The sequence below is a fragment of the Centroberyx gerrardi genome, chromosome 3 (assembly GCF_048128805.1).
Source record: "Centroberyx gerrardi isolate f3 chromosome 3, fCenGer3.hap1.cur.20231027, whole genome shotgun sequence".
NCBI classification, from domain to species: domain Eukaryota; kingdom Metazoa; phylum Chordata; class Actinopteri; order Beryciformes; family Berycidae; genus Centroberyx; species Centroberyx gerrardi.
This window is the reverse complement of record NC_135999.1, coordinates 17,856,708-17,881,189: the sequence shown is the minus strand read 5'-3', so window position 1 is coordinate 17,881,189 and position 24,482 is coordinate 17,856,708. Positions and strand designations below refer to the sequence as shown.

The 24,482-nt window shown below is 41.0% G+C and overlaps 2 protein-coding genes across 4 annotated transcripts in view; both read right to left on the bottom strand.

Moving 5' to 3' along the window:
- Positions 1 to 7,402, bottom strand: part of micall2b (mical-like 2b) — a 12,665-nt gene extending 5,263 nt beyond the window's left edge. The window contains exons 1-8 of one of the 3 annotated variants that reach the window (XM_078282647.1): positions 7,084 to 7,402; positions 5,521 to 5,569; positions 3,540 to 3,681; positions 3,247 to 3,434; positions 2,927 to 3,060; positions 1,938 to 2,705; positions 1,612 to 1,823; positions 444 to 513 (exon numbers count right to left, since the gene is read on the bottom strand). In XM_078282647.1, the coding sequence (XP_078138773.1) occupies positions 444 to 513; positions 1,612 to 1,823; positions 1,938 to 2,705; positions 2,927 to 3,060; positions 3,247 to 3,434; positions 3,540 to 3,681; positions 5,521 to 5,569; positions 7,084 to 7,226 (1,706 nt within the window). In that variant the 5' untranslated portion in view covers positions 7,227 to 7,402. The remainder of the gene's footprint in view (positions 1 to 443; positions 514 to 1,611; positions 1,824 to 1,937; positions 2,706 to 2,926; positions 3,061 to 3,246; positions 3,435 to 3,539; positions 3,682 to 5,520; positions 5,570 to 7,083) is intronic. The other 2 variants (XM_078282649.1, XM_078282648.1) reach the window with 2 other exon arrangements.
- Positions 7,403 to 10,394: 2,992 nt separating this feature from the next.
- On the bottom strand, positions 10,395 to 24,264 carry gaa2 (alpha glucosidase 2). Its single transcript, XM_071927647.2, has 21 exons — positions 24,144 to 24,264; positions 22,938 to 23,057; positions 22,153 to 22,734; positions 21,032 to 21,177; positions 20,695 to 20,860; positions 20,396 to 20,492; positions 19,294 to 19,413; positions 18,472 to 18,590; positions 18,212 to 18,343; positions 18,018 to 18,128; positions 16,999 to 17,112; positions 16,785 to 16,869; positions 15,609 to 15,726; positions 15,277 to 15,410; positions 14,628 to 14,779; positions 14,290 to 14,438; positions 14,068 to 14,209; positions 13,791 to 13,889; positions 13,250 to 13,414; positions 12,222 to 12,368; positions 10,395 to 12,009 (listed from the first exon to the last, which is right to left on the bottom strand). The coding sequence occupies exons 2-21, from the start codon at positions 23,028 to 23,030 to the stop codon at positions 11,947 to 11,949; spliced, it is 2,934 nt and encodes a 977-aa protein (XP_071783748.2). The 5' UTR covers positions 23,031 to 23,057; positions 24,144 to 24,264; the 3' UTR covers positions 10,395 to 11,946.
- Positions 24,265 to 24,482: the final 218 nt, after the last annotated feature.

The following is a 24,482-nucleotide window of genomic DNA, read 5'->3' as shown; positions in this document are numbered from 1 at the left end:
ATGCATATTTGGGGTTTTGTTGACATATATCATATCTAGTCAAATATTGACTAAATATACACCTTTAGGACATATCCTTGGATGGGACATAGATATTTCAATGTCTATTGATTGTTGTCCGGGAAGTACCTCGATTTAGTATCTCCGGCTTCTAAAGTGTGAAAAATTGTTCCCATTCCAGAGTTCAGATATTCTCCAGATATGAAGTTTGAAAAAGACGTGATTGGAGAGTATCACTTAGGATTTCATCACAACCGTAACATATTAGGAAATATCCAGGCAAAGATATCTACTGATTCTGGGCCTTTTTTCCTGCTACAGAAATGAAATTACCAACCAATGAGGGCAAGTTGGAATACTGTAACAAAAGGCGGGGTAAGAACAATACAGGAACAAAAACTAAAGAAAAGGTAGATTCGTTGAGGCAGACAGCAAAATCTTACTTTGTTTCTTTGGAGACAGGTTTGAGCTTAGACCTCCAATCTGCAGGAGAATCGCTGTTCTCTGATGCTGCTGAGAAGGAGGAAATTAAGGAAAGCATTAGTGCTTTTCACTTTTTGGTTCAGTTCCTTCATCACACCTGTATTTCACATTACCCATATGCCATTTCCTATTATATAGCTTTGCTGTTATGCCATTTGCTACTGCCAGCAAGGTCAAAAACCTAGGAGAGAACAATATAATCGAGGTCCAAGTTAAATTCATCCTGCTGTGTGCTTTGATTCCAACAACACTTGCCAATGTTATAACTAGAGAGGAACACGGGAGCTCTTTCGTTACACAGAAGTGATACTGTAGAGTGTGAAGTAATAGACTGACTTTACATTGGCCAGGAGGTTTGTCAGTGGGGCATCTGATGTAGTTTCATGCTGAATTGAATCCGATGAGCCATAGAAAGTAATGTGGTCAAGTCACAGATAAATTTGGGTAAAAAAAAAACCTGGCAGTGTTATTTTTTATGCTTGTCAGAAGGGCAAGCATCTGCATGTGTGATGTGGTTAACAGATTGTTGGATTTTCATGAGGTCTTCGTTGAACTGCTATGTTTGAAATGCCTGTCGTAACAACCTTTATAAGCTAGTCGATGACCCATAAGTTACTGCCCCTGCTGCGGCTATTTTTCAGTGCAGTACATTGGAAGATTGCTTTTTTCCATTTCACATTTCTCTGCAATTCAAACTGCTTGTGGAAGCCTTTCACTAGCTGGTAGAACATTCATTTAAAAGGTTCCTGGTTTCTTGTTGAGGTAAGTTGTGTCATTTTACATTAGATTGTTTGGTTTACATTTGTTTGTTGGACTACTTCAATTACCGCAGGCCTTGCTAAGTAGCAGTTGTTCATTTGTAGTAGTGAGCTACTATTAGTCATTATTATTAGTATTAGTATTAGTATTATTAGTAATTTGATTTGATTTTTAATAGTTATATTATATTATAATTTGCCAGCTGACAAGTATGTAACTAGTGCTATGGTAGTTTTCATTTCTTTTTTTTTTTTAAAAAAACACTATCAACAGTATCTCACACTATCCCCCACATCCCACCCTTTCCAAACATGCATTATAGGAGGACAAGCCACTCTTTGTACAGTTATGGAAGTGTTTCAGTTTAACCTGCAGTGTTGGATGAAGCACTGGTAGGCTTAGCGGACCCTTTGTCTGGAGTTCTGGCACCCAGTCCACTCCTGCTGGGTGGGGTTGGAGTAGCGTTGGAATTGTCCATAAATGGAGTCTGCATGTCAGCTAGGATCGAAGGATCCACTTTAAGCTTCACTCTTCCTCTGACACCTTCTGTCTCCTTCTTAGGAGGCTCAACCTGAGAAGGTCTGACAAGAGTGATTAAGTATTAAATACCATTCTTCACCAGTAGAGGTCAGACTCAAGCTACGATAACAGCTACTCTAGTCAGGTGTGTGTGTGTGTGTGTGTTCATTACTTACTTGTCAGTCTTCTTCAGTGCTACAGTGGTCCACATTGGCTTACTGGTGTTACTGTTCTTCTCCTCAGCCAGTTTCTTGGAGATGAAGGCTGCTGCCTGGGTCTTACTACTATTACTGTTCTCTTCTTTCGACCAGACCTTTCCTGAACCCCTGCCCAAACCGGTTGCTTTAGCCCCCTCCCCACCTGTGACCCCACTCACACACACATCCCTACTGCCCACACCAGCAACATTTACAACCACAGTCACACCCTGACCGGCCCTGACTTCCTGGCCCCGAGTGACCACATTCAACCCTCTATTTGTGTCCAGGTTCTTGGTTGGAGTCTTGTTCTCGTCGTCGGTAGCAGTTTGGAAGAACCTGAGCTTGTTTTGCTGTGTCTTGGCTGCGGTGATGGAGGTCCGTGGGGCTGCGGTGGGCCTGGTGGTGATGGAGGTGGTGGTGACTGTGGGGTTGGAAGTAGTCTGTGGGGCTGCGTTGGTGAAAGTGGGTTTGTGGACAACAGTGGTCTGACTCCCTCCACCTGAGGGAGAGAAACCTGAAGCAGGCCGCAAAGGAGATGAAGTGGAGAGACTGCTGGAGGTGGTGGCTGGTTGGCTGGATTTCTCTGTCTTTGAGGTCAACCATGAAGGTCCCAGCTTGGAGGGAGCAGGGGTCGGGGTAGCCGTTTTGGCTTTAAAGGGGTCCGGATGTGGAGTGAATTTGGAAACAGGGGTGTTTTTCGGTAAGTCTAGGAGAGGAGTGTTTGTGTTCAAAAGCAACAGAGACCTGAAGGACAGAAAACACAAAAGGAACTCAACTTCAATCAGGACAGGCTTAATAGAGACAACAACTGTACATAAACCTTTGAATGAAGGGGAGTTAAAGTAATCTGCAAAATCTATTGAACATTTCATAGCAAGGACTTTCAACAGGATTATAATTATAAAGATTAGCTACGATTAAGCTAACTTAAACTAAGATTACTGTCGTATTAGTAAGGGCCTTACTTTGCACAGTTCCTGTGATAGAGCTTCCCATCCACTAGATGTCGCTGTACCAAGTGAACATGCTTGTTACAGGACACACATTTATTACTCAGGGTGCCTGTCTGATGATGGGGTTTCTCAACCAGCACTTCCTTCTGACAGAGGGAGATAGAAGAGGGGGAGAGAGAAAGTGAGGGAGAGGGGGAGTTAGTTACGTAACTCCAACAAAGACATTTTAAATTTATGGAGGCTTTAAAAAGCAAATTTGATTTATAACTTAGACACGCTTATGCAAATTAGTGGGGCTCAAGTGATATGAGAAATGAGACGGGAGAGGTTACCTGTGCTGCCTTGCTGGCTGGTTTTGGGGAGGATGTGGGGTTTATGATCCGGGAGGAGGGGGGAGGCCGGTTCTCCATGGTGGGTTTGGAAGCGGGGAACATCTTAGAGACCACAGGCTGGTTCTTCTTCCCAGATGGTTCCTCTGTAGAGCCCTCTGCTGGGCGCTTCACACCTGCCATACCACCAACTACATGCAAACACGTAGGCGTGCACACGCACACACACACAGATCAGAGGGAGAGAGAGAGACAGACAGTGGCAGAGACGGAGACAGAGAGAGACTGAGACTCACTGGGGGAGCGTCCATGGAAGTAGTTGTAGTACTGGGAGACATATGTCAGGATACTGAGGCGGTCAGGAACCTTAAGAGCCACCATGTCTTCCGCATCCAACAGGGCAGGAATTCCCAACTCCTCCTCTGCAACCCCGAAAGCCTGGAAATAACATTGGATTCATCCAACAAAATAAAAGACGCTCAGCTTTGATTTTAGAATCTAGAGTGGACAGGAATGGAACTGCATGTAAAAACTAAATAAAAAGCAGACTGTCTGACTCAGCGAGGTTTCCAAGACAAACTGATAGACACACAGATTTGCTCCGTCTTTACACACCTCTAACTCAAACAAGCCTCTAGTATACGTGTGTGTGTGTGTGTGTGTGTGTGTGTGTGTGTGTGTGTGTGTGCGTGTACAAGAGAAAATTGTATGTTATGTGTGCTTCTATCCTACATATCTAAAATAAATTCCCTTGTTCTAAACTATGTTTTCTAGGCCCAAATTATGTCCACAAGATAAATCTGCACATCATGTGTAAGAGGCAGAGAGGAGAGTAATTTAAAACAAGAAATGCTGTGTGCGAGCCAAACCAGGCTTGCATACAGCAATTCCATGGAAGCAGAAAGAAATAACAAGCAGAGGCAAGCCACCAAACAACAAGAGACAAAAACTGGCACAAGCAGAGGCACAACTTTATCAGTAATCAGATGATCAACTGAGCTATAAAACATTGTTTACTTTGCTGTGGACTATGGTTACTGCAGTTTTATTAAGTGCAAGTATTGCAAGTCTTCCTTTTAGCATAGCTGATTGTTACCGTTAGGGTTAAGGTTAGTAAAAAATACTTTATGATTGCTAGATTTAAATTTAATGATGTCAAATGTGTACTATTATTATCATATTGTTATAGTTTTAGTATTTCAGTGGCCATGCTTGTAAATGAAAATGATAGTTTCAGTTTTACTTCAGATTTTTCCAGCAAATTGTAGCTTTTATTCTTATTTCAGTTTACCAAAATGCCTGCTATTTTCACTCTTGGTGTCACTGCACAATGGCATTATATAACTTCACTGTGATGAATGTTTCCCTTTTGAAAAAGAGGCCAGCCAAGCAAAGCATGCACACACGCACACACACACACACACATTGATCTTTGTGTGTGAGTGATCTTCCATGGTCTACATTCATTCCCCAACTTTAACTCTTACCCTAACCTAAACCTAATTCTAACCTTAACCCTAAGACCAAATCCTAATTATAAAACTAGCTCCTCGAAAAAAAATGAGGACCGGCTAAAATGACCTCACCTTGCAAAAATGTCCTCACCCCAAATGTCTAAAAGTTAATGAATAGAAGTACAACACACACACACACACACACACACACACACACACACACACAATGGATAGAAATACAACACACACACACACACACACACAATGGATAGAAATACAACACACACACTTTAAAAGAGCAGACGTTTGTGTTGTTATTGTTGATGTTATTTTGTGAGTCAGTCCCAGACGTCTAACTCCAATGTAAATACTCCAGAGAGAAAGTGAAAGTTATGAATCCAACAATGCAGCCCACCTTAGAAAGCCCTGAATGAAACACAATGTATTTGGCATTGACTACTCCTTTCAGCATTGTTTTGAACCCTGCCACTAAATCATACCATTTTTTTTGCCAGTTTCTATTTTACATGTCAGTTTCCATTTTACACTCCTGCCGGATGAGAACTGCACAATCTCCCAATTCCAGCATCAGGTGGTGCTGTACTATTTTCTATTAAGAAACAGAGATGGGCTGAAACTATCACAGGCAAAAAAAAAGCTCTGTTGTTAATCTGAGGGTCAGGACTGAGAGACCTAAACGCTGTACGCATTAAGGAAACATGCAGCATCATCAGTCTGTAAGACAAATTGTTTCTTCAGGTAATTGATGACCTGATACATACAGATGCCAGGAACAAATGTGCACAAACCCAACATGCCTTACCAGTTTGTTGTTGTCATAGACATTGTCCTTCTTCAGGGAATCAAAATTGCTGCAAGAGAGAAAGACAGATGACCAGAAAATAGTTGTTACACAGCCAACTTCCTTTCCTCGTTAATTTGCTTACAAGTAGTGTTGGCCAAGTATATGCCTTATTTAGTCATCCATGCACAACCCCCTCCTGACCCTTGAGCACATATCATGATATCAGCAATGTCACAGGACTTCATTTCATGACCAATTTATCACTTTGATCTGCCTACACTGTCATTTTTTACATGCCAAAGCCTTCATTTCTAAAACTCAAAGTTACACAACCAACATCAAAGCATAGCCTACATTTCTCACTAAAGTTTGTCTGTTTGAATGGTTTATATTGAGTAAACTTGAGATAAACATTTAACCAATGTTTAGTGCTTGAACCCATGTAAACATGTCATGTGCCGCCACGTTGGTCTGGGTGTGGGTAAAAGCTGGAATGGAAAGGAATGGAACAGCTGTGTCTCTTCTTGAAATGAAACTAGATTTTCTGCCTTGAGGCGACCACTGGAATAAAACCAGGCATTCATTTGACTAGTAGCACTTTTCTAAATCAAGACTTAACTTGGAATATGTGAAAAATAGTTCAAAATTAAGACATTTTGGAGCAAGGGCAGATAGTATTCAGAGTCAGACGTCTTGTAGCAAAACACTTTACAGCTGTCAAGTGCAAACACAAACAATTACTCCTGCTGTGCACTTTAACCCAAATGTTACTTCACTGGGAATTCCCTGCTGGCTATCACAAAATAGTCCTGGAAAAGAATGAAGGAGCTCTTTTTCCACAGAAACTGAACAAAGCTAAATCCCAAATGATGGATCACGCCTCCAGATTGACAAGCATGTCCATCATATGGGATGAGGAGGGGGGGGGCAAACTGGATGAGATCCTATGAATAGCAGAAGTTCATGTGACTGAAATACAGCTCCAACAGCACATGCTATGATCTAAATAACAAGTTAAATGAATCATAAGGAGTGTAGAGATGAGTAACACACTCAGTCACACTGGTCAGTACACAGTATCACAGTCAGGCTAATGTAAGGACATGAAATAAAATCCAGTCCAGGTGTACAAAAGCAAAATTCACCATCTCAGGCCATGGTTATCCCCCCCCCCCCCCCCCCCCCCGTGCAGACCTGTTGGGGGGCCACAGAAGTTATTATTGGCCCCCTTTTGGCACCCAGTATTATCATCCATGGAGAGCGCAGTCCTCAGCTGTGCTCCTTCCTCCTATTCCTGCTTTTACTCCAGACCCATGTGGCTGACCGCAATTTGTTCTCTCCTTTATCATATAACCTAACAGGGCTAGAGAGCAAAACCAGCTGCAGACTTCTATTTAGATTATGCTGCGACAAAACAATTTTGTTTCGAACAGCCACAGTTGAAGACAGTTATTCAGATATGAAAGATGAGTAGTAACAAATCGGGAACTTCATCGGCACAGTTTCCTTTGTTGCCTGTGAACCAGCGGTCTGACAAGTCTGTCCGGTCTGCGTGTTGGTTGCAGTTGGAGTCCTACTTACATGAGGTCGGGTCTGTGTTTGTGTATGAGGGCACAGAACGCCAGTCCGTCCCTGAACGACGTGGTCATGTTGGTGATGGAAACATCCCGGTAGCCGTCGCACTGGATCTTACACCACTGCTGCAGCGCTTTCACAGCCGACATGCCCGAGCCGAACCGACCGAATTGCTGAAGTTAACGTCGCTGTAAACCGTAAACCGTAAACCGTAAGCCAAGCCCCCCCGCGCGGATAAAACGTAGGCTCACAGAACTTTCAAACGTCTTCCCAGAGACACTCCCGTACAGCCGTATCCGGGTAGTGACAGTGGGAGTCACCTTTTCTTGTTTGAGAAAGTGGAAAGAATTGGATTTGACACCTGCAAAGGTCTCCAATGACGCGGCATGGGTGGAGTTCAGCACCCTGCTTTTATGCTCTTTCCCTTTCTGTCTCCCTCTCCACCATGCAAGTGTGTGTGTGTGTGTGTGTGTGTGTGTAGGTTACTGCTATATAGGCTACAGCAAAATCAGATGGGTATGTCACACTGATATACATATAGGTCACTCCTAACTAAAAGTCACTATGATAGCCTATTCCTATAGGGACTTAACCTACATTGTCGTGTATTTTGAAGTCACTTATTAATTTATAGTGACCTTATTGTACTTTATGGGATTTTTATCTCCTATGGTATCACTATAGGATATCATAGTTTTCCTATGAACTTTGTACAGTGTATTTCTAAAATTGATTTCAGGTTATTATTGTTCTCTTTGTAAAGGGAAACTGGGAAACTATTTAGCCAGGTGTGGCTGCAGCCTGTGCTACCTGTAGCCAACCTGCCCTGTCCTGTCTGCTGGGTGTGTTTAGGGAGGCAGGCGGTGTCTGTTCACAAAGCTACCTGACACCAGATATCATATCAGATATCTTAATGCTGGCAGGCCTACAGAACCTTGTTTTGTTGATTAAAACAAACACACCAACATTAAACAAAGTGTTTGTCTGGTGAGTGCCCAGAATTTAAACTGCCCCTTCGGAATAAATAAAGTCTACTGAATTGAACTGCCTACCAAAGGCATATACCAGTGTTTATAATTTTCATCTTCTTCGCTGCAGTATTATTTTACACCTTATTTCACATTATTCATTTCCATTGCATGGCTTTGCTCTCAGAAATTGAGACAAAGCCTCCAGACAAAGTTTATAGCAATCACCAGTTCTCACACACAGTCAGATGCTGCTTGTCTGCTTGCTGCCAAAGTTATTTCCTGAACAGAAGACGTTTCTCCTTCAGATAATGGACACCACTGAACTTGTAATGATGAATTATAGCTTCAGACTTGACAGGGGAATCTGTCAGGGGGATGTTCAATGGAGTTTCAACCCAAACAGGGGCGTATGATGAGCAGAAGATAATTCAACTATTCTTTCACATATCAGACATACACTATTCATACAGAGCAACTATCTCTAGGTGGTGGGTCTTTAGTAAAGTAGAAATGACAAAGATGATAGAAAATAGTAACATTTTCTGTTAAAGGAAGAGTCTTCCTGATCACTGGGGACACTTCAGTTTGTGTTAAATTTGCCATGTCCAAGAATTGGATAAAACATTAAACATGTTTTCACAGAAGTACACAAGTATAGTTTAATTATGCTGTCAAAATGTGCACAGCATCCTCTCAAAGATCAGTATATACAGTATATATATATATATAGCCTATATATTGTAGTCTGTCCATCTATCCCCATGATGACCTCACACACCCACACACAAATACTTAATCCCCCCAAATCCAGACAGGAAATGCCCCAGTCAGTAGAGCAGAATGCGTTTGACAGACCCCTGCTGCTCTGCCTCTCTCTCCCTTGTTGTCGCTCTCTTGCTCTCTTTTTACACTCCTCCCCTGTTAAATGATATATGTGCCCTCCAGAAACTCCCATCTGGAAACAGTTAGCCTGTGAACATTTGCTCTGAGCCAATGAAAACATGTCTATGGTGAGCCTAGTTTATCAGTAGTGGGACTAAACTCAACCCCCGCTATCTAACACAGAATAAGGTAGAACAGTTATTTGCTTTCACTTTCTGGAAGTTGGCAGTTGATCGCTCACAGCCCAGAAGGATATGGTCTGTGTGTGTGTGTGTGTGTGTGTGTGTGTGTGTGTGTGTGTGTGTGTGTGTGTGTGTGTGTGTGTGTGTGTGTGTGTGTGTTTTAGGGGAAAAAGGATAGTTGTCAAGACTTAAGTTTGGCTGAGCTTCAGTGTTTCTCTTTCTCTGTTCATTTCTGTCCATCTACTCACTGTAGCATTCTCATCCACTGAGTGTCTGTAGAGAGAGGAAGTTGTGGGAGATAAGCATGTACTGGAGATGAATTTAAGTTATGAGAAACAAACTAATTTAGCCCAGTGCTCCGGAGACTCCCCTATCTTAATAAGCACTGGGTTTGAAAGGACTGGGACAGGGCGCCATAGTCAATAATAAGACAAACAGAGAGAGAACCTCCTTAAGGATGGAGACTTGATTAGAGCAACATTTGACAGAGGAGAGGCTAGTGAAAGCAGAGGAGGTGATAGGAGAGGAGAGCAGATAGAAAAGCCCCTGATGCTGTGAAGACACAGCAGGAGGCAGAGGTGATAAAAGAGTAAGGAAAAGACGAGTTGAGTGTAAATGTATCTGTTCATCTGAGCCAACAAACACTGAGATTGCAGCCTGGTTAATGAATTTTAAGAATAAATATACAAATATAGACAAGATAAACCATAACAACACACACTGTTTCTCAGTCCACATTGTTTGTAATTCATACTAGAAAACAAGTATGACTTCACAGATAAGACGGCCATGCTGAGATACTACAGTGGAATTGTCAATAGTACTGGACTGACAGTAACCAGGCTTTTTTTTTTTTTTTTTACAACATACATGATCATTCATACTTGGCAACTGCCAGTACAACCAAAGTAGCATTTCTTATTCACTTTCTCCACTAAGATTTTCTCTTCTCGGGGTTCAAACCAGCAAAACCTCTTTAAAATATTCGGTTACCACAACCAGTGCAGTGTGCTAAACAAGTGTTACACAATACAAACTCTTTTGGATAACACACTAAGTACACATTTGGGAAATGGTACTTGGCTGTTGGCACACCAGCTCTGCAATTAAACTTGACCAACACACAGGATCTGATGTGACCATCCCTTGTGCCATAAAGGAAATGATAATACTGGTTACGCAAAAGAATACAAACAAGTACCTCAACAGTGTGTAATTGTGTCCTCTAGTGGTAGATATACTCCAGTAGCTGGGAAACAACACTCTGGATTCAAGATCAAAATGCAGTCAAGATCAAAAGAACATTTATTAAAATATAATCTATTCGTAATAGGGATCAAAATAAGTTGGACATAATTTCATACATTTACAATTCAAAAAAAGCTCTTTCCCTTAAACCTTTAAGGTGGCAATACACTGGGCAAGACAGCCCAAAATTTAACAATCAACAATTTTATTTTATTTTTGTTATCATTACCTGCTCTGAATCTCACCCAATTGCTGGCAAAGCTGTCCTAAAAGATGACCAATCATAATGTTTAGTATGCTGAGAAACTACGACAAGGTAGAATTCAAATGGTTTTCACACCTTTTAAATAAAATCTGAACAATCACACAAAAAGTAACACACCAGGCTTAACAATAAAATACTGCAAAATTAAATGTCAAAATTTCAGATCTGAACAATCACACCAAAATGTAAACATTCTCGATAATAAAATATTGCATGATGAAATAAAGAATTCAGTTACCTCAACTTAATCACATTAAAATATACTGTAATTTCTTTTTTTAACACAGATGCCTACAATGTTTTTACAGACCTTTTCTTCTAAAGCTTCGTTGGGTTTTGTGGTTTTAGAGCACACGCATAAAATATTTCTTGAACACACTATACTCCCAAGTTGCCTTGCAATGCAGTAGCATGCCAACTTTTCAAGATTGTGAGAAAGCCTATAAAGAACAACCACTGCATGACATTCTCACAGCATCATCAGATTTTAGGCAGAATCAACTGCCCTGATATTGAAAATTTTGCTGGGCTGGCAACTTTACTCAACTGGCTCAAGAAATTTAGTAGGCATCCGGCCTCAGGTATGAAATTCATTCTGTTGCCAAAGGTGTCATAAAACCTGTTCTGAGGAAATTCACAGTAAAATGGTTTCAGAACCTTTATGTCTGTTCAACGAAAGTTTTGCAATTAAAGCTTTTCCTCAGGCATAGCATGACTATGGCTCGGGAAAACAGGTTTACAACATAGAGCTGATCAAAGAATCTTCAGGAAGCACTCCAGAAACACTCCAGAATAAAAACCTAGATTTATAAGGCACCTGGAACTACCTTCACAATACTGCAATATTCATTAGTGCAAAACAGGCTATAAACAAGCATAAAAAAAAAATAAAACCCACTATGGCTATCACCGACGCCATTATCATCCTGAACTAGCCTATATTCAGCCTCTAGTCCTGCAGTTAAACATTTGTGGGAAGGTAGATTATCCTCCCTTAAATTTATTGCACTTAATCTTTCTTCTGAGAAGAATAAAAACATGTAGATTGTGATCTAAATAGTAAAGACTGTTACACAAGCCCAGCCAAGTATGACTTTTTTTTTTTTGAAGTTAAGCTATATTCACAGAGCTTTAAAGCAGTTTGAAGACTAGGACAACAGCAGTGCACTGTGGTTTTATACGTATGCCTTCAGTCTTCACCCTCTCCCCAGAGTTGTTCCACTTTGCGTTATCTATTCCTGTTTTTCTCACTACATGTATCTCAGGTTGTGACTTCAACAGCCAATGGAAAAGAAACCCATCAATGAAAACATCAGACATGTTACATCCAGCTGATTGTGAAGTTCTGACTGAGGTTGAGACCAAGATCTGCAACAATTAATACCTGTAAGAGGGGCAGGAAAACAAAGATCATTTAAACATAATGAATTTCTCTTAACTGAGGTAAAACAAAAGCCATCCTGGAAAGACATGCTAACTTTACACAGTATTATTTATAAAAGAGAGATGCACAAACTCGTATATCATTACATAAAAAGGTTCTTTACAGAATTGAACTTCCTGTGTTTGTCTTGTAACCCCTGACGCTTGTCTCACCTGGTTGGCTCTGTAGGTGAACGCTGCATCCTGGGAGTTCACCAGCACCCTGCTCGGCTTCTCCTTTACCCCATAGAAGGAGGCTGACTGCACCGTGATGTATGTGGCCTCCAGGTGGCTATGGAGCACCTGAGACGTCATCACGCTCTGGAAAACAGGCGGACGGACAGATATCAGTCACACCTCAATACATGCCTCGATGAGTATTGCTTCAACACTTGACATTAAAAGGAGAAATTCACGCTAAAACACTTTAACAATGTTAAAAATCAGCTATTGGTGATGCATCTTGCATTTCTGGGCCCATTTTGTTTTTTAGTATTAGTTTATGCATTTCTTTTTTCCGTGGATGACTGGCCAAACTTAGATGATGTGACGTCATATTGATATATTTCCAGCGCGGCTACAGTGAAATAACTTTTCTACTATCTAAAACATTAACAGTAAACATCAGGTTTTGGCGTCAGACCCTCAGAATCAAAGAGCAAGGGCTTCTTTCTAGACTCACCATTTTGCACCTATGTTCAACAATCATACAGGGAGAAATCCATCATAGGAGAGGCAGATACACCAATTTTTCCATCAACTGTAGCCTCAAAAGTCCGTAATGCAATGCAGCCACAAGACATGCTGAGTTTTGAGTAAGAAACGTGACTAACATTTTCTTATAAACTCTCACCCACTTGCTCTATTGCAATCACTCTCTCCACCTACACCTATAACCCACAGCTGAATGGAACAAGTTCAGCCACGTTTGCTGGGGGCTGTCGAAAGGGAAATGTAGGAAATCACTGACTTAAGTAGAAGTAGATGAAACAGGCTGAGGGAAAGTGGATGCGCTAAAAGTAAATTACAACACTTAATCACTAAATAACTCCTGGAATGCATTGAACATCACAGATTGACGATATATATAACCTAACAGTGGAAGAGTATGGATTTTTCTTAATTAGGATCATATTATTTAAAGCAGCAGATGGGATTTGAGCTTGCACTGGATAGGACTGGATGTTTGCATTGGAGTGTACCTGAGCTACATTGAAGACGATGTAAGCGTACTGATTGGTCTCATAGGTGTCAATGCTCTCTCCGTCATCCCAGAACAGATCTCCACTGGCTGAGCCGTCCTCAGAAAGGGCAGAGACTAGATGGAGAGGCTGACCACTGCTTACCCATAGGGTAAGGTTGGGCCTCTATACACACACACACACACACACACACACACACACACACAAAAAGAGAAAAGCAAAATTACAAACAACTGATGTAAAGAGTGCAAGGGTCAGAGCCACAGCGCCCTTACAACAGATGTGACAAATATTCTTGAGTCCCTAGAAAGATTATGTATGCAAGAGATGTGATAGGTGAAGAAATAAGAACCAGGGAAAAAAAGTTATTTCTTCTTCCAGGTTTCACCCGGTTCACCAAGAGCATCTCTAGAGATACATTAACTTTTCCCAGAATGTGTTCAAACATAAAGAAAGGTCATTTAGAATTATAGAAAAAGAACAATGTCTGACAAATGCCACAGTCTAAACTGAATTGTCCTTTAAGTAAAATCATATTCACCTGTGTAGGTACAACTGTGCCCTCACGCAAATGCAGGTTGATCTTATCTAGAGGTGCCTGGAGCCGCAGCTCTTCACCCTTACTGCGCACAGAGTCACCCTTGGAGAGGAGGGATACAAGAAATGACAAGAGAACTTTAAGCATTTCTTTCTCTGTCCTGTCTTCTACATCATTTTATATCATCTGTGTACTAGTAGCTGCAGAATTGAATTCAGACAATTTAATTGAATGCTAGATTGTGCTAGTGTGTGTGTGTTTGCGAGTGTGTGTGTCTTACCATGTAGTAGTCATACCACAGCCCCTCCGGGAAGTAGCCAACCACGTAGTCTACACCAGGATCCAACACTGGTGTCACCAATAAACTCTTCCCCCACATGAACTGTTTGTCAATCCCATATGTTCTTACATCCTTGGGGAACCTAAGGAGAAGATGCAGGATACATGTAGTAGGGCTAGGATAAAAAAACAAACAAACTACTGTGTCATATGCATTACTCACTCAAACATCATGGGTCGTGCAACAGTGTGTCCAAGCACATGTGCGTGATGGAAGAGTGTGTAGAGGACAGGGAAGAGAGAATAGCGCAACAGCAGAGCCTGCTTCATGGCTGTGCAAGCCAGCGGGCTGAAGGCTGTTGGGTCTTGGGGCTGTGACATGCACAAGAGAAAAAGAGAGGACACACAACTGTAAGAAATACAGTCAGTAGCTTTTCTAGAAGGAGTGAATGGCACATGCTATAAAACAGGAATACAAATAGGGTATGAGTTGATACTACACTGCTTTCATGGTCATTTGTGCATTTTTTTTTAGTTTGGAGTGGTGATGTTAAATCCTACTTTCATGTCTATGGCGTTGTGGTTGCGTGTGAAGGGATAGAAAGCTCCTAGTTGCGTCCAGCGGACACATAATTCCTCCTGTGGCTCCTCACTGAAGCCACAGACGTCGGCTCCCACCAGTGGAATGCCCAGAAGGTTAAACGTCAAGATACCTGAAGGAGAGGAAATAGAGGAAGGCAATGTTAGGATGACATGAAAAGGAGCAACTGAAGTGAGACAAAATCAAAACACTAAGACCCACAGGTCCATAAGAGACGAGAAAACCAACAAGAGATGCAGAGAATCTACAAATTCATACACAACTCTCACAATTCAAAAATAAGCATTAACTTGCATAACCTTCAAACCAGCAGTTTCATGACAATATAATTATGTCACAATATCCAGCAAATATATGCTAACTTGCTATGCATCAGATTTGTTGAACAATACTACAATACTTTGATCATCGCCTTCCCTCTGTCCATCACAGACAGGAAAGCACATCTGCATCAGAGGATGTAGATCTAATATTTGATCGGATTTTTCTTCATAAACAAGAAAGTTTACAAAAAGCTGTCCTAAGACAGATATAGTGGACGTAGTAACATACCTGCAAGACCTTGATCAGTTGAACAAGGTGTGTCTATGTGTGTCTGTATGATCTAACCTGATATAGAGGTATATAGGTCTTTCCACTGGCTCCTGTTGTCTCCCAGCCAGTGACCAGAGTACATCCCCTGACTGGGGAAGGTGGAGCGAGAAATGACAAAAGCTCTCTTCCCTAAAATACTCTTCAGTGCACTGGAGAAAATGAAGGAAAGGGAGAAGAGCAGAGAGAAAGGAGGACAGGCAGAATGGAATATTTAAAGAGGGAATGGGCGCAAATTGTTCAAATAACAGAGGAGTCTTGTACAGTATTAAATCTTGTGTGTGTGTGTGTGTGTGTGTGTGTGTGTGTGTGTGTGTGTGTGTGTGTGTGTAGAGTATATGAGTACTGACCATGCAGAGGCCTTAGCTTCCATGAGTCCGTAGAGGCTGTGCATATTATAGTGGAGGGAATGCTTCTGCTGTGCAGATGCGCACACAGTTTTGGCTCTCAGCAAACCACCTAGGATACCTAAAAGAGAAAAGATACAACTTCATTTAATGATAATCATGTGTATGTGTCTGTGTGTATGCGTGTGTGATGTGCAGTGTTGGGGATTCAGATTAGATTCAGATTACTTTTTTGTGGTAACGAGTAATTTAACGCGTTAGTTTTTCAATTTATGTAATCAGTTATTAGTTACTTTCTCAAAGTTACATTTCGCTACTTTTATTTTTCTTTCAAATGGTTAAATGTTTAGTTAGTGCAAATAAAAAAAAATAAAAAAATGCTATTGTACGCTACATGATGTTATTAAAAGCAGACTATACAGCAGGCTGGCGGTGCGGTGGAGGTTTGTAGGTTACGACTCGCTTTCAGCATGAACACAACAATAAACTGCAGAACTTGGAAATATTCACATTACTTTGATCTGATCAAAGAAGGAACATTATTGCTAACGGTAAGTTTAGCTTTCACTATCTAACCTGAAGAGTTGAATTGAAAGCGCTTGTGAGCACAGTCTGCCGTTTATTTTGAGACCAGACCGGATCAGTTCAGGCTCCGTTGATCACCAGGGTAGTTAGTTAGGATTAGTTTGACGTTTGATATTCACCGGTTGATGCGCCTTTTAATGTCAATAGCTCTGTGTTGATAGCATATTTTTTTCTCAAATTAGGGTCTCTTTTTTATAGAGAGGAACACAGAGCCAATGTTTCACAGTGTTGATAAAGTCAAAATCACCTGCGGCAGAAAGGCGGTCCAAGCCCCCACTGAGTATTTGGAACCAGGTCTAACTGAAAGCTGCCTTGATGTTTTCTTTAGACAACGGTAGATTGTTACTTAAGGCTCTGTCCCAATAAGTGATGAGTTCTGTACATTAAGCGTGATGACATCAGCAGAAAACGTATTTTAAAGGCATGATTTTACGTGGGTAACATTAAAGTACTCTAACACGTTACTTTTAATAAAGACTAACTTAGTAACGTAACTAGTTAATATTTAGGGCAAGTAACGAAGTAAAGTAACTAGTTAGTTTCAAAAGGTGATGTGTGCATAGGTGCATGTCTGTATGTCTGTGTGTCTCCCACCTGGTGTGTAAGGAGGATTTTCAAGATTGTTTGATGGACAGCCTTTAGTCGACCCATCCAGGAAATTCGATGGCTCATTCATATCCTAAAACAGAATGTGACAAAGGTCGAGGGAGCAGACATCTGATCAGAGCCATTGCAAAAACATAATCAAAGTCAGGGTCATTGGTGATGCATTTTTCCTTTTTTCACTGTCTCTCATACCCATACTTACAATCCACAACCCATCAAACGCCACCTTTTCATGGAACCTCTTGAGGTTGTCGTACCACCATTCATGGGTCACATGATCAGAAAAATCAGGATATGCTGTCAGACCAGGCCACACCTGCAGGAAGGAAAGGAGAATTCAAATTCTAATACACCATTATTGTTTCCATCTGAAAACAAGTAACATTACGAGCCAGAATAAGATATCCCTACACAAAAACCATGCTGTAACCAGAGAAAAAAATAAATAAATAAAACATACAAGACAAGAACTGACACTTCAACAAGAAATAAGAGACGGAACCATAATACTCCCATCCTAGCTTCCCTGCACTGGCTTCCTGTGATTTTAGAATTGACTTGAAGATCTCACTGTTAGTTTGTGAGGCTCAATGATGTCTGGCCCCAAGTTACATCTCGGACCTTTTGACCCCTTAGAAGCCTGACATAGCCTGAGATTGGCAGGCAGCACCCTTGTAGCTGTCCCTAGACCCAAGCTTAAAACTAAAGGCCTCCCTAAGGAACTCAAGCTAACAGAGTCTGTGTCATCTTTTAAATTCCTGCATAAAACCTAATAGAAAAACATTTTTGTAATAATTTTATTTCACTCTGCTGTTGTGTTTTTGTTGCTCTTACTTCTTTTCTGTTGCTGTTGGCTCTGTTTTTATTTGGCTTTGTTCTAACTGTTTATCAGCTTTGTTTGATTTTTCTTTCTGTTCTGTGCTTTTGTCTGATTTTATTAACTCTGTTTTCTTTCCTTGTCTCTGTAAAGCACTTTGAACTTTGTTTTGAAAAGTGCTATATAAATAAAAGTTCTTATTAATATTATATTACACTTAGAAATTGAAAGTTACTCCGCCTCCTACCCATCCACCTAAAGGAAGGAAGGGCAAGGAGTGAGAAAGACAGAGAGATAATGAGAAGAGTAGGTAAAAAGAAGAAGGGAGTGAGCAGTTGTCAGGTCTTGGAATCGTCTCATCTAAGATCATGATGTCACCAGCTGCTGTAGTACATGTGTCTCACCTTCCCAATAAGCGTGTTTCCATCAGAGTCATTAATAAAAACTCCTCTCCTCAGCCCTTCATCATACGGCCAGTACGCTCCCTCAGCCTGCGTGCTGCTGATACCTGGGTCCTGGACATAGAGAAACAAGGTTCACATATACAGGAAAACTCGGAGACAACACACATGTAAACACAGTACACACTCCTACGTACCAGGATCATGACATAGCGCTGGTCATGGGCGTGTAGGTCCTTGACCAGGTCAGGCAGTGTGGCAAAATTTGCAGGATCAAAGGTGAAGTCCAGAAAATGCTCCATGTAGTCAATATCATTCCACTGGACATCCTGCAAACACATCAACAACATACACAAACAATTACGTCACACAAAAAGCACATATGAAATCAACACACATAATCTTAGTTTATACACAGTGACACACACACAAACACAATTTGTTGAGTCCACTTTACCTGGGGTATCCCATTATTTCTCATGTTCTTGACAACCTCCCAGGTAGCATTGCTAGTGCTGTAACCCCAGCGACAGAGATGGTAACCTAACGCCCAGTAGATAGGCATAGCTGGGGAGCCTGTGAGATGATGAAGTGATTAGGAGAAAAAGGAAATATGACAGGAGATGGGGTGAAGAGCAAGGAGGGGATATCATTAGAAAAAACTAGATAGCGAGGACAGGCACTCTGGAGCTGAAGGAATATATTAAATTGAAAAAGTCATGCATTATATAATTTATCTTCAAGTAATTCTGTTGGACAACAGCGACCAAACATTTTGCCATTATTTATTCACTCACATTATTGTCTTTGCTGCTATGGCGCACTCGTGGGCTACACTGTCACTTAATCCACAAGTTCCTATGCAATGTTCCTATGTTCTAAGCATAGTTGCACACTTTGTATATACACATCAAGTGATTTTCAGCTCTATTTGAATGTATTTAGCAGGATCTTCATGAGAAATTTAGTTGGAAGGCCATGCACACAAGTCAACATACTCGGGACGCTAAATGTTAACATCTGCTCTGGTGTACAGTCACTGGCAAAGCTAGCTAACATCAAAAGGAGGCTATGGTTGCTACTGTCCAACAGAAGTACCTCGGAGTGATACAGCATGTAGAACTATCTTTTTAAATGGACAAGAGTTTCAGTTAAAGCCTACAATAATTGTATTATGTACTACACAGGAATATGTACAGTATGTACACACATCCTCGTGCATATACTGTACACCACATTCTGACATGCCCAGTTCCCAACAGATTCCTAACATACTGACCTATGACTTCGAGGTACTGTCCAATCACTGAACCAGGATCAGGACCCAGGAAAATGTAAAAGTCAAGGATTCCACCAATGGTACGCCAGGTGAGGGCTGGGGCAGGCTGGAGGGCCACATCTGACAAAATAGGAAAACCATTTATAAAACATTTGTAAGCAAATCATGCTCAGTAAGCTAGGACTGGGGTAATCTATTTACTTACAAGTATCTATGAAGTTACACACATATATACAGTATATATATATATATACACACACACATACATACAGTATATATACAGTATATATATATATACACACACACACACACACACACACATATATATATATATATATATATATATATATATATATATAGATATATAGATAGATAGATAGATATATATATACACATATACATATACATATATATATATATATATATATATATATATATATATATATATGTATATGTATATGTATATACATATATATATATATATATACATATATATGGGATATAATGAGCAAGTGAGAATAAAGTGTAATGGAAATGTTTGTTGAAATAGCTAGCTGATTGATCCTTCTCCTGAACAACTGGACTCTTTACTCAGGTGTGGATCAACAGGTGGAAATGTTGCAAGAACAAAGACCTTAAACATTAAAAGCTCCTTTTCAGTTTTTCTGTGTGCTGAAAATTGAAGGCGAGACTCTAAATCAGCATTCACCATAGTGATCATGGCACTGGGTGGCCGATGCAATTAAACCCTCAAACCAACTTCACCTCTCAGTTCAGAATGCTCAGTAGTTTTATAAGGAACTACTACCTTCACCACTTCTAAACTAACCTTAATCTCAATGCTTCCTTGAAGAGTGACACTACAATCACGCTACTGTAAAACCTGTGACATTGCATAAACAAATCATGGGACATGATTTGATTCATCATGTCCCATGATAATCCATTTGGGACTTCTGCTTTTATGAAACTGCTGAATGTTGTCATCCCCATAGCTGTCAGCATCAGCTATTTTTCCATTGTTGCTGTCCACTAATGCCAACACTGTTATGGCACGTGGCAAAAACTGAAATGGAATTATCAATGTAACCAGCACACTGACCCATAGCATTGCTATTCAGTAGGAAGAAGCCGTGTGAATTCCCTCCCTCCTCCATGGCTAAGTAAAAGGGGTGGGCTCCATATAAGTTTGTCAGTTCCTATAGTAGAGAGGGAGACAAGGCTTTTAGTATCAACTTGGTATCTGCTTGGTATCAAAGGTACACTGTACACTCAATCAGGGCAAGTAGCAAGAGGTTGAATGTAATTCCTCTGATGTTATTTGACAGCATTTTTGTGTCTATGGTTAAAATATTACAACTACAATATTATGCAAGCCAGCAGAGTGTGTGTCATCATTACCGTAGGGGGCACATCTCTGGCCCACATGGTGAGGGTGTTCCAGTGGACGTCATGCAGAAAGGAGGAGCGGTGCTCCCCCAGGCCATAGATGAACTGGCTGGGCAGAGCACTGGAGAACTGGAGAAACTGATCCGCATAGAACAGAGGAGCCACCGTGGTGTTCAGACTGGCAGGAAATGGATGTAACAAGGTACGGTCAATACACAGCTCAGGTCATTTTGAGAACTGACTGTTGCTTGCAGATAGCAGATTTTCTACTGTAAAATATCTATACAATTGTGACCATAACTTACTTAACCTAAACTAACCCAATGTAACCTATTTGAGTCAAACTTACAGTACTGCTCCTGTAGAGCTCCTCTTCACTATGAGACCAAATGGCTCTTTGGACAGCTCTACAATGTAGGCTGGACTTTCTGCCTTCTTGGTGGCGTTGGGAACCGTAATTGGCACCTCGAACCGTGAATTAGAAGGGTCAGTAATCTGGATTGAAAAGAATATATGGGAATAAAGGACAATCTGACAATCTGTAATTGGAGAAATATTGTCCAAATGTCAGAGTAACAGACAAGAGAATATACAGCAGGCCATTGGACAATAGGGATACCGCTTTGTATTGGTTGTGGTCGATTACCCAATATGATTTCCTGACACCTCTGCGTAACATATCTGCCAAAAATACTCCTCTGGCTCCGATTCATATTATCAGACTGAATCAGAGCCTGACTGAGCGAGGCACATCATTTAAGTCACGGACACTTCAGGAGGTGCATGGATAATTGAGCATCAAGTCAATTTGGACCAGTGTGTACCACCACTGGATCAATGGGCCAGTGGAGCGATTTCACAAAACACTCAAAAAATTATCCCTAAATTTGTGCACAAGGAACATGGGTTCGCTTTAGTTTTGTCTGTAAAGAACTGTACCAATTTACTTGTTCACAAGTCATAGTCATAATGTCCAGTTCCATTTTATTGCATGCTGAAATTAATGTAATAAATGTAGGTTATTTGCCATAGTTTGCCCAAATTTGCTTTGCTAGCCATCTAGCACTCTTGCACTTAAGTGCTACAATAAGCATTAGCTATCACCACTAGTATGCAGATCAATGAAATTTCTCTCTGTTATTTTCACAATCTCCCATGTAATACGCAGCAAAAGTTCAGTGGTTAGTGGTGTCTGTATTGGTAGGCTACTTTGTTTATGTGATAAATTGGTTTTCCATGAGACTCGTCTCCCTTGTCAAACTCTGTAGCAATCATCAATAGTTGGGGGCTTGATCAATGTGCTTACATGTTCCTTAAATTCATGTAAGATTATTTATGATGTTAAAATTCTTGCACGCAAAGACAGAAAGAGCATATGACAGGAATGGAGTTCTTATGTGCAAAGACAGAAGCTGCATACCATACAACTTATACAATATGACTGTGAGCCCATATGAGTACTCCACTCACCCTGACACGTAGCCGTGTCTCTGTCTCGTGACGTATCTCCAGCTCTAGAGTAAGGATGTCCCCAGGGTAGTAGGTCTTCACCTCCTTCACGAGCCTGCCTTTCTGTCCCAGGGAAGTGTCATTCATCGACACAAGCGAGTAGGAAGGGAACTCTGGGGGGTAGAAACACCAAGGAATGCCATTCTTCCCTGATGGGCGGCGGGGAGAGGAGGAGGAAGAGGAGGCAGGGATAAAGCAGCAGTTCCTTGCCTCACACATCTCTCGGGTCACAACTGCCCCTCTTTCAGGGTAGCAGTCGAACCTCCAGGCCTCAGGGATTAAACTGCAAGCCTCAGGGTTGGGAGCGGCTGTAGCGCTGTCTACCCCTGTTCGTCCTCGAGAGTCTGGAGTTCCTGCTGTGGCAGGTGGTGGGGGTCTGTGTGGCTGTTGGTTGGACGGACTGTGCAGCCAGAACATGGTGCCCAGGAGCCAGCCTCCACAGAGGAGCAGCAGCAGGCAGCCAAGCACCAGGAGGCCTGTAGTGGCAGAGCATGGTGACCTCTGTGGAAGCAAGGGATGCTCACATTCCTCTGGGTCCCTCACCTTGGGATACAGCAAGAAAATCAGATAAACAGAAAAATCAGATAATCAGATAAACACATAAAACGACAATCCATCAAAATGGCCAAAATAGTTCCCTCTCATTGAAAAAATAAAAACTGCAGCAGCTAGAACATGCTTATCCATTCTTAATCTGGGGATTCATCTAAGCTACAACGTGGGAATGTCTGGACACATGAACTCACCGTCACCCCTTCTTGGACAGGAGCAGGTTCCTCTGACAACACTGCACTGGAAAACTGTACATCTTCAGGGTTCAGGCGCTTGTATGACACCATCCTGATGGCGATACTGATAGTGTTTGTCTGAGTGAGTGATATTGAGCATGTGATAGAGAAATACAGACAGAGATAGAGGGACAGAGTTCAGTTAAGTTTTATACCTCAGTTCCTGATGTTTGTGGCTAGTGAGACAGAGAAACGCAGAAGTGTGCAAAAGAAATGCTGAAGAGAAAGTTCTGGGGGCTGCAATGGGAAATTTAATTTTAACATTAATAGCAAAAGTAGGGGATTGCATTAGGCCTCATGCACAAACATCTTCTTGAATTTATCTTAATGATCTGTTAAATTGGCTGAGAAATTGTCTATGAAAAGAAATTGTCTATGAAAAAACAATCTAAAGTGAATCTAAAATAAACCAGGCCATAAGCCATATACAGTATATGTATATTATTTACAATCACACAGCCTTATCAACTCAAGTCAACACAAGTCAATCAACTCAAGTATATTCAATGATCTTAACTGGAACATAGAACTATGCAGCACCTTTAATTACATAAAGCCTAGATTTCCCCAAATTTGGCAGATGTTGAGTTTACACACAACACACAGCTTTTTTTTTTTAAATCAGCCATAACCTTTTGAATAAAAAGTAATTTTGATTTGGTGTGTGCCCTCCACATAAAATCCACCTTAAAATTGGTTGAACTTTTATTATGTACACGTTATTCCAATTATCTTGTACAGTTACAGTAGTACCACCGCTCGTGCTACTTTGAAATTAAGCTAATTTTGTTATAGGGTGGATATTGTGTTTATCGTGATTACATACTGACAACGAATGTAAACTAATAATTCAGGTTACTGGCTTACTTAATGCAGAGTGGCATGTTCTGGCTGGCTATGTTGCAGCTAATATTAGCTAGCCTCGTATATATTCTCGTTAATGTCAAAGTTCCCCAAAGGAAGCGCTGAACACCTCTTTACAGTTTTGCAGGCTAGCTGACTGTGTCCAGATGACTGTAGAGTTTAACAAAAAATTACCTGATCGCCTGAAATCGACGGAGTGGCAATGCTAGCAAGCTAGTTAGCCAACTTCAGTAGCAGGGTAACTTAAGCTAACGTGGGCTAACGTTAGCTGACAAGGGCATTCAAGTTAACGTTGTTTACCTGAATGAAAGGTGATGTCACTTGAGTTTTACAGCAGCAGTATGAAGTCCAGGACAAAACGCAACATAGGATAGAGCAAAAGCTTTACCTACGTAATTCGTAACGTTGGCACCTGGCTTGCTGTCTGCGTGGTGTGTCTGTTTATCTCCAAGTTGCATTCCGGACAACTCGTAATCTCGAAAACTTCGGACTGAGCTCGTTGAACATAATGAAATAATTTACAGGAATACTAAGAGTTCTGAGTTCAGATTTACGGTGGATCTACGCTTTATAACAAACTATTAAAATAAATAAATAAATAAAAAAAGAAGAAATCAAGTCAGGATATTGCGGCTTTAG